This window comes from Megascapheus bottae, chromosome 4, assembly GCF_031878675.1.
Source record: "Megascapheus bottae isolate mThoBot1 chromosome 4, mThoBot2.hap1, whole genome shotgun sequence".
NCBI lineage: Eukaryota > Metazoa > Chordata > Mammalia > Rodentia > Geomyidae > Megascapheus > Megascapheus bottae.
Window position 1 is genome coordinate 45,118,482 of NC_143512.1, and position 15,595 is coordinate 45,134,076.

At 44.9% G+C, this 15,595-nt stretch overlaps 1 protein-coding gene across 1 annotated transcript in view; it reads left to right on the plus strand.

Moving 5' to 3' along the window:
• Map1b (microtubule associated protein 1B) overlaps positions 1 to 12,996 on the plus strand; it is a 91,726-nt gene extending 78,730 nt beyond the window's left edge. Inside the window, exons 5-7 of the mRNA XM_090331805.1 lie at positions 1,869 to 8,355; positions 11,619 to 11,860; positions 12,515 to 12,996. Of these exons, the coding sequence (XP_090187931.1) occupies positions 1,869 to 8,355; positions 11,619 to 11,860; positions 12,515 to 12,670 (6,885 nt within the window). The 3' untranslated portion in view covers positions 12,671 to 12,996. The remainder of the gene's footprint in view (positions 1 to 1,868; positions 8,356 to 11,618; positions 11,861 to 12,514) is intronic.
• Positions 12,997 to 15,595: the final 2,599 nt, after the last annotated feature.

Sequence of the window (15,595 nt, forward strand, 5' to 3'; positions counted from 1 at the left end):
ATAACAGCCATGGGGGAATAACTCTCAGTGTAGGGGGTGTGAAACCATACCTGAAAAGTACTAAAGCAAAATGGGCTTGAAGGTGTGGCTCACATAGTAAAGTACTTGCACTAATAAGTACACATCCCTGAGTTCACCTCAATCTCTCCAAACAGTCAGACAAAGAAGAAAGTAAAAGTTCAGAGTTCAGACTCATTGGCTCAGGGATGTCTGGACCTCTCCTTTTCCCCATTAGCATTTCATGGAGGATCCAGAGTCCTTGTCAATGTGCTGTAAGCTGTTTGATGAGGTTTGCAGAAACAGAAAGAAGTCTGGAATTTATGGCATGATTCTCCCTTGTTGTTTGCTGACTTAAGACCATGAGACATATGGCTTTAATATGGAGTAAGAAAAAAAGTAGTATTTTTATTAAATCACAATTGCTGTTTTGGTCGCAAAGTCCCACATCTCCATCTTTGGGAAATATAAGCAGCATATTAAAGTGAAGGCTGAGCCAAATCTGGCCTTACCCACCCATCCTCATTTTCTTCCAAGGAGAATGGGAGCAGGGAGAGAGAGCAGTGTCTCACCTTGGAGATGAACTTGAGCAGCGGGGAATGATCTGGCTACTGGTAGTATAATTATTCAGCCACTTTAATCATCATAGCCTCAGTGAAAGCATTGGTATTTGCAGAGGTCTTGCTGGATAAACTGCTTATATTTTAAGTAGTGTGTGCTGGTGACAGAAACTTGTAACTTTTTGGTTGTAGTGGGCATTCTAGAATTTTCTGTCTTCTGCGGCAAGGACCTACTGAGCTTTATTCTTTTGTGTATATTGAATTCTAAAAGTGAACTGTTGTCTGCATTCCTTTAATGTGTCCCTCAAGTCTTCTGGGAGGGGAAGGTTGGGAGAAGTTTAGTGGATTAAAAGTTTTATATCGTGGTGACATGAGTCATGTGTTTTTCTCTGTGATAGTTTAATATATTTTGTTTTGTTGTTGTTCTTTTTCATGTGTGTTCTGGTACTAAGGCTTGAACTCAGGGCCACCATTTTTTTTGCTCAGCTTTTTCACTAAGCTGGTACTTTACTACTTGAGCCATATCTCTAGTTCAGTCTTTTTGTTGGCGATATCAGTGCTACTCTCTCAGCTTTGTCTGCTCATGCTGGCTTTCAACTTCCATTCCCAGATCTCACCCTCCTGAATACCTAGGACTACAGGCATGGATACTTTGTTGTTGTTGTTTTGTTTTATTTTGGTGCTGGTCCTGGGGCTTGGAGTAAGGAACTGGGCATTGTCTCTGAGCTTTTTTGCTCACGGCTAAGGCTCTACTACCTGAGCCAACGCTCTACTTCCAGCATTTTAGTGGCTAACTGAATAATCTCACGAACTTTCCTGCCTGGGCTGACTTTGAACTACAGTCCTCAGTTCTCAGCCTCCTATGTAGCTAGGATTATCAGTAGGAGCCATTGGTAACAGTTGATAGTTTAATAGTGTTTAGTTTTTTTTAAAGGATATCTTTGCAGATACCCAGGAGAGCTATTCAAAGTACTTTAAAATTGCTATGGCCCAAATACTCATCACTGGTCACTTGTTTTGAAACTAGAGCAAAGCCTTAGACTTCCCCTGCTGGGCCAGGGAGTATGGAGGAAGGGATAGAAAGAAGGGTGCTAGCTAGGCAGAAGGGAGAAATAGGGGAGCCTCAGGTAAGTCTCCTTACCTTCTGGTATGCAGATGTCTCAGCATTTACACAGCCAGCACTGCTACAGAAGTGCTTTTCTGAAACTCCATGTATTGCAGTCAAGGGTCCTGAAATCACTGGAAATAGAGGGACCAATGGTGGCAGCCATATAAAGTTTCTTTGTTTGTCCTTCTTTCTTCCAAATCTAGATTGGGGAGTTGCTGAGCACTACCCATCCTGCCAATAAAGCCAGCCTAACTCTGTTCTGTCCCGAAGAGGGAGACTGGAAGAACTCCAATCTTGACCGACACAATCTCCAAGACTTCATCAATATTAAACTCAACTCAGCTTCTATCTTGCCAGAAATGGAAGGACTCTCTGAGTTTACCGAGTATCTCTCAGAATCTGTGGAAGTCCCATCTCCTTTTGACATCCTGGAACCACCCACCTCTGGTGGGTTTCTAAAGCTCTCCAAGCCCTGCTGTTACATTTTCCCAGGCGGCCGGGGTGATTCCGCCCTGTTCGCAGTGAATGGATTCAATATGCTCATCAATGGAGGCTCCGAAAGAAAATCGTGCTTCTGGAAGCTCATCCGGCACTTGGACCGGGTGGACTCCATCCTGCTCACCCACATTGGGGATGACAACTTGCCCGGCATTAACAGCATGTTGCAGCGCAAGATTGCAGAGCTGGAAGAGGAGCAGTCCCAGGGCTCTACCACCAACAGTGACTGGATGAAAAACCTCATCTCCCCTGACTTAGGAGTCGTATTTCTCAATGTACCTGAAAATCTAAAAAACCCAGAGCCCAACATGAAGATGAAGAGGAGCATCGAAGAAGCATGCTTCACTCTCCAGTACCTGAGCAAGCTGTCCATGAAACCGGAGCCTCTGTTTAGAAATGTAGGCAGTGCCATCGAACCTGTCATCCTTTTCCAAAAGATGGGAGTGGGGAAACTTGAGATGTATGTGCTCAATCCAGTCAAGAGCAGTAAGGAAATGCAGTATTTTATGCAGCAGTGGACTGGTACCAACAAAGATAAGGCTGAACTAATTCTGCCCAATGGCCAAGAAGTAGATATCCCAATTTCCTACCTAACTTCAGTCTCATCGCTCATTGTATGGCATCCAGCCAACCCTGCTGAGAAAATCATTCGAGTTCTCTTTCCGGGAAACAGCACTCAGTACAATATTTTAGAAGGACTGGAAAAACTCAAACATTTAGACTTCCTGAAGCAGCCACTGGCCACCCAAAAGGATCTCACTGGCCAGGTACCTAGCCCTGCTGTGAAGCAGGTCAAACTCAAGCAGAGAGCTGATAGCCGAGAGAATCTAAAGCCAGCTGCCAAACCACTGGCCAGCAAAACAGTACGGAAAGAGTCCAAGGAAGAAACACCTGAGGTTGCCAAAGCCAGCCTGGTGGAAAAGACCCCCAAAGTTGAAAGCAAAGAAAAAGTAATAGTGAAAAAAGACAAGCCACTAAAAACAGAGCCCAAACCTCCAACGATGGAAAAGGAGGTGCCCAGCAAAGAAGAACAGCCTACAGCCAAAGCTGACGTGGCCGAGAAGCAAGCCACAGATGTCAAACCCAAAATCACCAAAGATAAGGTGGTGAGAAAGGAGATAAAGGCAAAAGTCGAAGACAAAAAAGAGGAGAAGGAAAAGCCCAAGAAAGAGGTAGTCAAGAAGGAGGACAAAACACCCATTAAGAAGGAAGACAAACCCAAAAAGGAGGAGGTGAAAAAGGAAGTGAAAAAGGAAGTCAAGAAAGAAGAGAAAAAAGAGCCCAAGAAAGAAGTTAAGAAGGAAACACCACTAAAGGATGCCAAGAAAGAAGTTAAGAAGGACGAAAAGAAGGAAATCAAAAAGGATGAAAAGGAATCCAAAAAAGAAATCAAGAAACTCCCTAAAGATTTAAAGAAACCATCAACGCCACTTTCTGATGCTAAAAAACCAGCAGCTTTGAAGCCAAAAGTTGCCAAGAAGGAAGAGCCCATCAAGAAAGAGTCTGTTCCTGCCAGTAAGCTCAAGGACAAGGGGAAAATTAAAGTAGTTAAGAAGGACAGCAAGACCATGGAGCCTGCGGCTACCGCCCTGGGTGTTGTGGCCACTGTGGCCGCTGCAGCAGCAGCTGGAGTAGCAGCCACTGGCCCTGCCAAAGACCTGGAAGCTGAGAGGTCCCTTATGTCATCCCCTGAGGATCTAACCAAGGACTTTGAAGACTTGAAGGCCGAAGAGATTGATGTAGCCAAAGACATCAAGCCTCAGTTGGAACTCATGGAAGGTGAAGAGAAGCTGAAGGAATCCCAGCCAGTGGAAGCCTATGTCATCCAAAAAGAGACCGAAGTTATCAAAGGTCCTGCTGAGTCCCCAGATGAGGGCATCACGACCACTGAAGGGGAGGGAGAATGTGAGCAAACCCCAGAGGAGCTGGAGCCCGTTGAGAAGCAGGGGGTAGATGACATTGAAAAGTTTGAAGATGAAGGAGCGGGTTTTGAAGAATCTTCTGAAACTGGAGACTATGAAGAGAAGGCAGAGACAGAGGAGGCTGAGGAGCCAGAAGAGGATGGGGAAGAAAATGTATGTGAGGGCATCTCAAAGCACAGCCCCCTGGAGGAAGAGGAGAATGCCAGGGCTGAGGCAGATGTGCACTTCCAGAAGAAGAGAGAGTCAGTGGCCAGTGGTGGTGATGACCGAGCAGAGGAAGACATGGATGAGGCGGTTGAGAAGGGAGAAACTGAGCTGTCAGAGGAGGAAGGTGAAGAAGACAAGGCCGAGGATGCCAGAGAGGAAGACTATGAGCCCACAAAACTCGAAGCTGAAGATTACGTGATGGCTGTGGTCGACAAGGCTGCAGAGGCCAGTGGTACGGAGGAGCAGTATGGCTTCCTCACCACAACCACCAAGCAGCCTGGAGCCCAGTCTCCTAGCCGAGAACCTGCGTCTTCAATCCATGATGAGACTTTGCCTGGAGGCTCAGAGAGTGAGGCCACCGCCTCTGATGAGGAGAATCGAGAAGACCAACCCGAAGAATTCACAGCCACCTCTGGCTATACTCAGTCTACTATCGAGATCTCCAGTGAGCCTACCCCAATGGATGAGATGTCCACTCCTCGCGATGTCATGAGCGATGAGACCAACAACGAGGACACGGAGTCCCCCTCTCAGGAATTCGTCAACATCACCAAATATGAGTCTTCTCTGTATTCTCAGGAATACTCCAAACCCCCAGTTGCATCCTTCAATGGGTTATCTGATGGGTCCAAAACAGATGCCACCGATGGCAAGGATTACAATGCCTCGGCCTCTACCATATCACCACCATCCTCCATGGAGGAAGACAAGTTCAGCAAATCTGCCCTGCGTGATGCTTACTGCTCCGAAGAGAAGGAAGGGAAAGCCAGTGCCACGTTGGACATCAGAGCCACTGCCTCACCAACTCCAGATGAAAGACTCAGCCCTGCCAAGAGCCCATCCCTGAGTCCCTCTCCGCCATCGCCCATTGAGAAGACCACCCCGCTGGGTGAGCGTAGCGTTAACTTCTCTCTGACACCCAATGAGATTAAAGTCTCCACAGAGGCAGAGGCAGTCCCAGTGTCTCCTGGAGTGTCCCAAGAAGCTGTTGGAGAACACTGTGCCAGTCCAGAGGAGAAGACTCTGGAAGTGGTGTCACCGTCTCAGTCTGTGACCGGCAGTGCTGGCCACACTCCTTACTACCAGTCTCCCACCGAGGAGAAATCCGGTCACCTCCCGTCAGAGAAAGCACCGGGAGTTCCAGTGAGCTTTGAATTCAGCGAGGCCAAAGATGAGAATGAAAGGGCTTCTATCAGCCCCATGGATGAGCCGGTGCCTGACTCAGAGTCTCCCATTGAGAAGGTTCTTTCTCCCTTACGAAGCCCTCCCCTGATCGGGTCTGAGTCTGCCTATGAAAGCTTCCTAAGTGTTGAAGGAAAGGTTGAGAAACCAGGATCTCCAGATCACTTAAGTCCAGTTTCTGGAATGACCTCCACTGATCTTTACCAAGACAAACAGGAAGAGAAAAGTACAGACTTCATACCAATAAAGGAAGACTTCAGTCCAGAAAAGAAAACAGATGATGTGGAAGCCATGCAGTCCCAACCAGCCCTGGCTTTGGATGAAAGGAAACTGGGAGGTGATATTTCGCCCACACAAATAGATGTCAGCCAGTTTGGCTCTTTCAAAGAAGATACAAAGATGTCCATTTCTGAAGGCACTGTCTCAGACAAGTCAGCCACGCCTGTGGATGAGGGCGTGGCTGAAGACACATACTCCCACATGGAAGGGGTGGCCTCTGTCTCTACTGCCTCTGTGGCAACGAGTTCATTTCCAGAGCCAACAACAGACGACGTGTCTCCATCGCTGCACGCGGAGGTCGGCTCCCCGCACTCCACAGAAGTGGATGACTCCCTGTCAGTGTCTGTGGTACAAACGCCTACCACTTTCCAGGAAACGGAAATGTCTCCATCCAAGGAAGAATGCCCAAGGCCAATGTCAATTTCCCCTCCAGACTTCTCCCCTAAGACAGCCAAATCCAGGACACCCGTTCAAGACCACCGATCCGAACAGTCTTCCATGTCGATTGAATTTGGCCAAGAATCTCCTGAGCACTCTCTGGCTATGGACTTTAGCCGACAGTCCCCAGATCACCCCACCATGGGTGCCAGTATGCTCCACATCACTGAAAATGGGCCGACCGAAGTGGACTACAGCCCTTCTGACATGCAGGACTCCAGCTTGTCACACAAGCTGCCACCGCTGGAGGAACCTTCCTCCACCCAGGATAACGATCTGTCTGAGCTCATCTCCGTGTCTCAGGTGGAGGCCTCCCCATCCACTTCCTCTGCCCACACTCCTTCTCAGATAGCTTCTCCTCTTCAAGAAGACACTCTATCCGATGTCGTCCCTCCCCGAGAGATGTCCCTGTATGCCTCACTCACCTCTGAAAAGGGCCAAAGTCTGGAAGGAGAGAAGCTCTCTCCAAAATCTGATATCTCTCCACTCACCCCCCGGGAGTCCTCTCCTTTGTATTCACTTGGCTTCTCAGAGTCTACCTCTGCCCTGAGAGAGAACGCAGCAGCCTGCCACCCCTCCTCCTCTCCACCAAGAGATGCCACCGCCACTGAGTCCTACGGCTTCCGGGCCTCCATGCTATTTGATACCATGCAGCACCACCTGGCCTTGAATCGAGATGTGACCCCATCTGGTATGGAGGATAGTGGAGGAAAGACACCTGGTGACTTCAGCTATGCCTACGAAAAGCACGAGAAAACCTCCGGGTCCCCAGACGACGATGAAGAAGAAGAAGACGACGATGACGACGATGACTACGAGTCTTATGAGAAAGCCACTCGGCCCCCAGATGTGGGCGACTATTACTATGAGAAGACGGAGAGGACCATAAAATCTCCCTGTGATAGTGGCTACTCCTACGAGACCATTGAGAAAACCACCCAGCCTTCCGAAGACGGAGGCTACGCCTGTGAGGTTACACAGAAGACCACGAGGACCCCTGAAGAGGGCGGGTACTCCTATGAGATAACCGAGAAGACCACCAGGACCCCGGAAGTGAGTGGTTACAGCTATGAAAAGACTGAGAGGTCTAGAAAGGTCCTGGATGACATCAGCAATGGCTATGATGACTCTGAGGATGGAGGCCACACCCTTGGGGACTCTAGCTACTCTTATGAGACCACGGAGAAAATCACTAGCTTCCCTGAATCTGAAAGCTATTCCTATGAGACATCTACAAAATTGACCCACAGCCCTGAAACATCCACATGTTGTTATGAGACCATGGAGAAGATCACCAAAACTCCGCAGGCGTCTACGTATTCCTACGAGACTTCAGATCGATGCTACCCTGCAGAAAAGAAGTCCCCCAGGGAGGCCCGCCAGGATGTGGACTTGTGTCTTGTGTCCTCTTGCGAATACAAGCACCCCAAAACAGAGCTCTCACCTTCCTTTATCAATCCCAACCCTCTGGAGTGGTTTGCCAGTGAAGAAGAGCCCACTGAAGACTCTGAGAAGCCTCTCACTCAGACAGGGGGAGCCCCCCCACCTCCAGGAGGAAAGCAACAGGGGCGCCAGTGTGATGAGACCCCTCCCACCTCAGTCAGCGAGTCAGCGCCATCCCAAACAGACTCCGACGTCCCTCCTGAGACAGAAGAGTGTCCTTCCATCACAGCCGACGCCAACATCGACTCTGAAGATGAGTCCGAAACCATCCCCACAGACAAAACTGTCACCTACAAACACATGGATCCTCCTCCGGCCCCCATGCAGGACCGCAGCCCTTCTCCTCGCCACCCGGATGTGTCCATGGTAGACCCAGAGGCCTTGGCCATTGAGCAGAATCTGGGCAAGGCTCTGAAGAAAGACCTGAAAGATAAGGCCAAGACCAAGAAGCCAGGTACGAAGACCAAGTCCTCTTCCCCTGTTAAAAAAGGTGATGGGAAGCCGAAGCCTTTGGCTGCTTCTCCCAAACCTGGAGCCTTGAAAGAATCCTCAGATAAGGTGTCCAGAGTGGCTTCTCCTAAGAAGAAAGAATCTGTGGACAAAGTCACAAAAACCACCACCACTCCTGAGGTCAAAGCCACACGAGGGGAGGAGAAAGACAAGGAGACCAAGAATGCCGCCAATGCCTCCACATCCAAATCTGTGAAGACCGCCACTGCAGGTAGGTTGGGGTTTCTGGCACTGTGATATGAGCCACAGCGCTGTGTTTCATTAGAGCCTTTCCATTTTTGGAACACCAGAGAGCACCCCCTGATGCTTTATGGTCCCTCTGCTATTTGTCCTCTGCCTACGATGAGCCCCCATGCTTGAGCTGAGCTCAGCCTATGGCCCCGAGCAGCTAGGATCCATCCAACAGGGTTGCTGGGTCTACTGTATTCTGGAACACAACAACTACAGCTCTGTTGGAAGCCGTCAGAACTGAGGATGTGTGTTTGGAGTGTTCGCCTCAGGCACAGCTGGCCCCAGAATCAGGGTAGGGTGACACAGGCTAGCATTGCCCAAAAGCCTAGGGAGAACCAGAATTCCATGACGAACCCAGAATAACCAACTTAGGCTCAAGATATGGAGTGTTGTTTTTTCTTTTAATAAAAAATTTGAAATAAGTTCATATATAAATTTTAAGATTTTTTTAAAATTCAAAGTATCCCCAAGACACGGCGGGGGTGGGGTATGACTGGTAGGTTGCTTGCCTAGCACACACAGGGCATCACAAAAACATAAATAAATTAAAAAAAAAATCTCACTAGTTTGGAGATACATCCCCATGGAAGGTATTGTTTTAAATCAGCTAACCTAAACTATAATTTGACCAGTGAGAACCCTGTGCTGACATAAAGGACAACATGAAGGCTCCTTCTGGGGGTGGAAAACACTAGAGTTTGATCTTAGGGCCTCAAACTTGCTAGGTAGGCAGTCTATCACTTGGCCCATGTTGTCAGCCCTACGTTTTGTTGTTATTTTGGAGATGAAGTCTAGCAAATTTATCTGCTCATGTTGCCCTTGAACTGTAGTCCACCAGATATCAGCCTCCTGAGTAGCTGGAATTATAACCATAGCCACCAGCACCTGGATTTTTTCCTCTCCTTTTTCTCTTCTTCTCCATTCCCACAAAACAAGGTCCCACTATGTAGTCTAGGCTGGCCTTGAAGTCTCAACTCCCAAGTGCTGCAATTACAGGCATGTCCTACCAATAGAGATGAAGAGTACGATTTCAGGTTAAAATTCCATGTGGAGGAACAGATACCTCTGGCTTCTGGTCATTCCTAATTTATTGCTGATTCCCAGCTTTATCTACTTCTCAGCAGTGACTTGATCTTGGACAGAATTGGTCAGCTCCATTGAACAACTCCCATCATTCATAGAAATACATGTTAATATATTTCCTTTAAACAATTGGCTAGGGAGTTTAGGTCACATTTCATAAAGTAAAATAAATTGACCCAAACACATAAGGCAAAAATAATTTAAACATTTCCTTGATTTAGTAGGGCAAATTTGAGAGATGAACCTGTGAGTCTCTTAAATTAAATACATTTTAGCATGTATTTGAATTACAGATATATGTTTTCACTTTATATGGAACCTTGCATTTATGACTCAGTTCTTATCAGATTTGGTCTTTTTATATAAAGAAAACAAAGTTAATTTGTTCATGCTTAGAGTTAATGTAAAAAAAACACCAAATAACCCCTTGGTCTGAAAGTGTTGGCTGACTTGCATTAGAAAGAAGAAAGCATGAAATTCATTCAGATAAAACCCAACTGAAATAGCCTACCCAATTTACCAGAACATAAAATACTGTAGCTTATACAAGTAACTTTGAAAAGAAAAAGAAAGCATTTGGGGACATTTAAAGAGCAAATTAAGGCAATGAGTTCATTTTAGTTTATTTTGGCAGGGTATGGTGGCATATGTCTTTAATCCCAGGACTCGGAAGGTTGAGGCAGAAAGATTGAGTATTCTATGTCAGCTTAGACTACATAAGTGACACCCTATCTCAAAACAAAAATAAAATAAAATTTGCTTTGAAGATGCTTTTAAGTTTCTAAAATTGCAAAGGTACGCAATTTGTTGATTTTAAAAATAAATCTGGGTGGCCTTTTGACAGTTTCTATGAACAATATTCATTTGATGTCAAGGAAAAATAGCAGATGTTTTTATTTTTTGGAGTGGAAACTTGTGAGATATAATTCAGAATTCTTTAGGCAATCTCCACATGGATATTTTGAGATTCGTCAGTTCAGGCTCAACATAATGGCCTGCCAATTTATTTATAAACAGAATTCTTTTATCCAAATAGCAGTTTGACCATTTCTTACCACCAAAAGTAACAGTGGATGGCTGGTAGAATTCTCAGTGATTTTGACTCCAGGGTACAGATTTCACTATCCACGGAGAAATGAGAGAAGGTTAATCACATAACATTAAATGTTGCATTTTAAATAGCTCTATATCAGTGGTCTCAAAACCATCTATACATTCAAATCACCTGGGATGCTTTTAAAAGACAGCGGTACCGGATTCCAGTCCCAGTTGTCATGTTCTAGAGGATGAGGTCTTGCCGTTAGGAAGCACTGGAAGTGACTCTAATTAATGATGAGTGAAGAGCTGTTGCTGCTGAACACTATTTGTATATTTCAAAATCCTAAAACCTTCTAATTGGAACAAGTTAGCAAGCTAACTCACTATACAGAGTGCAGGAAGATTTGGGGGTTCATCTTAATAGTCGTGTTTCCCAGGCCTTTCTGAGTCAGTCGGGAAAACTTGGCTACAGGATGTTCTCTCCCAAGTCTGGCATGCCCTGACTGGTTAGCAATATCCTGGGCTTTCTGACCTTCCCTTTGCCAAGTGCTGATGTCTAGACTTCTCATCTCCTTGGCAGAACTCTGTGCTAAGGAGAGAATAGAGCTTCACCAGACTGTGTTCTCAGCGTGGTCAGGCTGAGGTATGGAGTGCTTTGGAGATCCCATGGGGTTAGGATCTGAATGACTCACTAGACCAAATGTTAGGATACACATGGGCAAAATGGCCTTAAAAAAATTAAATGAGATCGTAAAGGACTACCAAGACCACTTAATATCATTTCATAATTGCAAGGCCTTCCTTTCAACTTTGGAAATGTTTCTTACATCATTTGTTAAGATGTAGCTCCTTTAGGAGGCAAGTCTTCCTATTTAGTCCTTTTAAAAAGGTCTTAAAATCCATCTTACTCTCCAGTGAGTTTGTCCACAAAGGAAAGCTCATCTCATGCATCGTTTCTCCTACTGGTGATGATAAACAAACATGGTGGCGTTTCTTCCCAAATTGCTAGAGTTTGCTGCCTCTCTGTGGAGAGGTGTGGTCCAGAGGCCCTGCTTGGGGATGCCAGGGGAAGGTTGCTTCACATTGCAGTGACCCTTGCTTCATCTTCTGTTTAAACCAAAGGACTAGGAACCACCAAGACAGCCAAGTCGTCTGCTGTGGTGCCTCCAGGCCTACCTGTGTATTTGGACCTGTGCTATATTCCCAACCACAGCAATAGTAAGAATGTTGACGTTGAGTTTTTCAAGAGAGTGCGGTCATCCTACTATGTGGTGAGTGGGAACGACCCTGCTGCCGAGGAGCCCAGCCGGGCTGTCCTGGATGCCTTGTTGGCAGGGAAGGCGCAGTGGGGCAGCAACATGCAGGTAAGAGCTCATGGGACTGTGTCTTGTTGCAGTTAACTTGGGTTGGAGGCAGAGTGGGGGAAGGACCTTGTTTAAAAGGAGTGCTGTTTCTTAGTTCCTTCTTTTTGTTTTCTGCAATAGTTTTTTTTTTCTCCCTTGTCACTTATTCCTACATGTGGATCTGTTGAGAATTATATAAAAAACAATACTTGCTTTCAGACAAAAAATTAAAATAATGAAAGGACATGTTGAGCCAGGCACTGGTGGCTCATGCTTGTAATCTTAGATCTGAGGATCATGGTTTAAAGTTAGCCTGGGAAAGGAAAGTCTGTGAGACTCTTCCTGTCTCCCATTAACCATCAAAAAGCCAGAAGTGGAGCTGTGGCTCAAGTGGTATAGCACTAGCCTTGAGCACAGGAAGCTCGGGGATAGTGCCCACGCCTTTGACTCATGACTAGCACATTGACAAACAAAAGTGACTCATACCTGTAATCCTAGTTATTTAGGAGGCTGAGATCTGAAGATTGCAGTTTGAGGCCAAGCTAGGGAGACACAGCCAAAAGACTCCTATCTCCAATCAACCACCAAAAAGCTGGAACTGGCTGTGTAGCTCAAGTGGTAGAAGCGTCGTTTCTGACGCTTCCTTCAAAACAGTGGTTTTCTTTCTCTCTGCAGGTGACATTGATTCCAACTCATGACTCAGAGGTGATGAGGGAATGGTACCAGGAGACCCACGAGAAGCAGCAAGATCTCAACATCATGGTCTTAGCAAGCAGTAGCACAGTGGTTATGCAAGACGAATCCTTCCCTGCATGCAAGATAGAACTGTAAAAATCAAGGCCAGCTACCCCACAGGATCTGAACTTTGTTTCCAGGAAATTCTTCAATTTGAAACTACCTTTTCTAGAACATCTATTCATCTAATTAAGTCGCCGAACAATTACCTGCCAAATGCTATACTGTGTCAGGGTGATGCGAGTCACTAATATTTCTCAGTTTTTGCTGATTGCTAAGGGAAATAACAGTATTCCCACAATAGGGTTCAAGTTACTGCAAAATTACCTACCCCATTCATCTCTGCTGAACATTTGAAAACCATGCACTAGCGAACCCAACTGTGACTTCTGCTAGGTGGAGGTATTTGTCTTAGAACGAGCGAGAAAGAGGGAGAGAGAGAAAGAGAGAAAGAGAGAGGAGAAGGGTGAGGGAGAGAGGGAGGGAATGAGGGAGTGAGCAAACAAAGAGAATGCAGGAGAGAAAGAGAAATAGTAAGAAAGAAAAAGAATGCAAGAGGAGAGTTCTGGTGAGACACCCAGAGAGGCAAAAAAAGAGGGCTGGGTGGGGTAAAGAAGATAATCAACAATTAAGTCTTCATTTAGTCAGGCCACAGATATTCTGTAGTCTACATAGGCCAACGTTTTCCACTTTTGTCAGTCTGTGTCATCGAAAAAAAGGTCTGAATTTTCTAAAGCAGGTTGGCTAGAGCAAAAAAACAAAAATTTGTGGTGAGGGCTTGTGAGATTTTTTTCACGCCTTAATTAAGCTCCTTCAGTTTGGAGGCTGCACAACATAATAGAATGTGTGTAGACTGGAAAAGCAAGTGGTTTGAGCCCCATTCAGAACTCTTGGCCTCTTTAACACATGAGTAGGCTGAGCTAAGGCATGCTCCCTGCATCTGTCCACTCACTTAGTCCACACTGCGACAATTAACCTGCATGCAGCAACACCCAAGGCCACCCCAATTCACTGAAGCAAATACCAAAGCAGTTGGGAGTACATACGGTAGACAATTTGCCTTAGGAAGTGACTTGAATGTACAAAGATACTTGATGCACTTATTTTTTAATGAGAGACAGCAAGTTTCTACAACATCCATGTAGGATTATAGATTCTCCAGTTAAAGGAGCATGTGTGCACGTGTGGGGGTACTAGAAGTGGATCTGATTAGTCCAGCAGTTGGATGCATTTGTGGCCCCTCAGCCAAACAGATGGGGCCTTTCATAGCTTCTTTACCACTGCAAGTTCAAGATTGAAATGGCTTCTAGGATCAGAACTGAGAAAACTGAATCTTATGGTGGAAGAAAGATCTCAGCAAGTGTACAGTATTTACCTTCCTTTGTCTTACCATTGGCTTTTTAAATTTTCCCTTGAGTTCAACATAATTATGGGAACAAGTGTACAGAAGAATTTTTTTTTTAGCTACGTGAGAACTTTTCATAGATGAACTTTTTAACAAATGTTTTCATTTACAGGAAAATGCAAAGAAAAATTTTGAGAGATAGTCTTCTTTTTTTCTTCAGTGTTTCGTAAGGCAAAAATTGAAGTTTTTTTTTAAAGTCCTGGCAAGATTGAAGTCTGATATTGCAGTAATATTTATTAAAAACCTGTAAACTACCAGGAGTAATAAAACCTCCCATCCATTGATTCCCATAACATAAAAATCTGAGTATGTCCTATTGAGAATGGGGAGAATGGCATTACAGGCTACTTTTCAGGGCCATCCAATCTGATCACCTAGTGATATCCTACATACTTCTTTCACGATCTTCAACCATGAGTTAAAAGAGCCAGGTTAAAAAGAACCCTTGCATAAATTTGCTTGGGAATTTTTCCTTTCATGGTGGGGGAGGAGGGGAATAATAGATCAAAAACAACAGATTTCCTAACTCTTGTATTCATCACGTAGCGTTTCAGACCTCATGTCCAGCATTGCATCGTTGAACCACAGACCTGGGAAGGCAGAGCATGCTGAACGCTGTCGTCTACTTTCACATTGCAGATGAGTGCCCCCAGTGTTCAATGTGGCAAACTTCTCAGTGACAACTGTGCTATGCTGTCATGTCACATTTCCTGCAGATACGAAGATCTAGGGAGTGGTGAACCATGACCTCATTTTATTTTTTACGCTGGTTATTTATTTCAAGATTAACTTTTTAGTTTAACTGTGTCTGTGAAGTGTCTGTTTTGCACTGCTAATGATTATGAGGGTTTAAACAAAGCTTCTCCAGGGTCCTTTTGCAGAGGACCTCGGCAATCTACTTAATGCTGTGAATTACATTTTCCAAATCTTTAATTTTTTAAAAGAAAATTAATATTCTATTTTTGTTAGGCTTCTCTAGGAATGCAGTTTTTATTTATTACCCTATTTTCTCCCCAAGACTAACACATTAAAGGTACAAAACTTTCATATGTAATAGTAAAGTCATTGTAATGAAGATAAAGTTCCCTAAATATAAATGCATCTACTTCAAATTCTTCTTATGAGACAACTAAAATACTCATGATAATTATTTAATGGTTAGCTGTTGAGCTGGTCCACATAATATGTGGGAGTTAAAAAAAAATCTAGCCTTCTTGCTAAAATCCAGACCTCTGGTTGATTTTTCTTTGATAGCAGATGAAGTTATCTTCCCATTTTCTGAATTAAATTGAACATATATTATTTTGCTATAAAAATACAAACATTTTAGAAGACTATCCAGTCTTCAGTTAAGACTGTATTCTGCTCTTCCTTTTTTTCCCCTTTTTCTTTCCTGCTAGTAGGTTTAATGGGAAAAATACTTTTAAAAACTGTCACTTGTCAGCTGGCTCTTTTTCCTACGAAATCTATCAGTACTCTATCTGCTCCCAAACATTGTTCTCAACAATGACCACAGAATCTGAGTATAATAGGAAAAGTTAATATTTACATTACAGGTTACTCCTGTCCTTCCAGCTACCATTCCTACCTGTGTGACTAACCTAATTCTACAAATA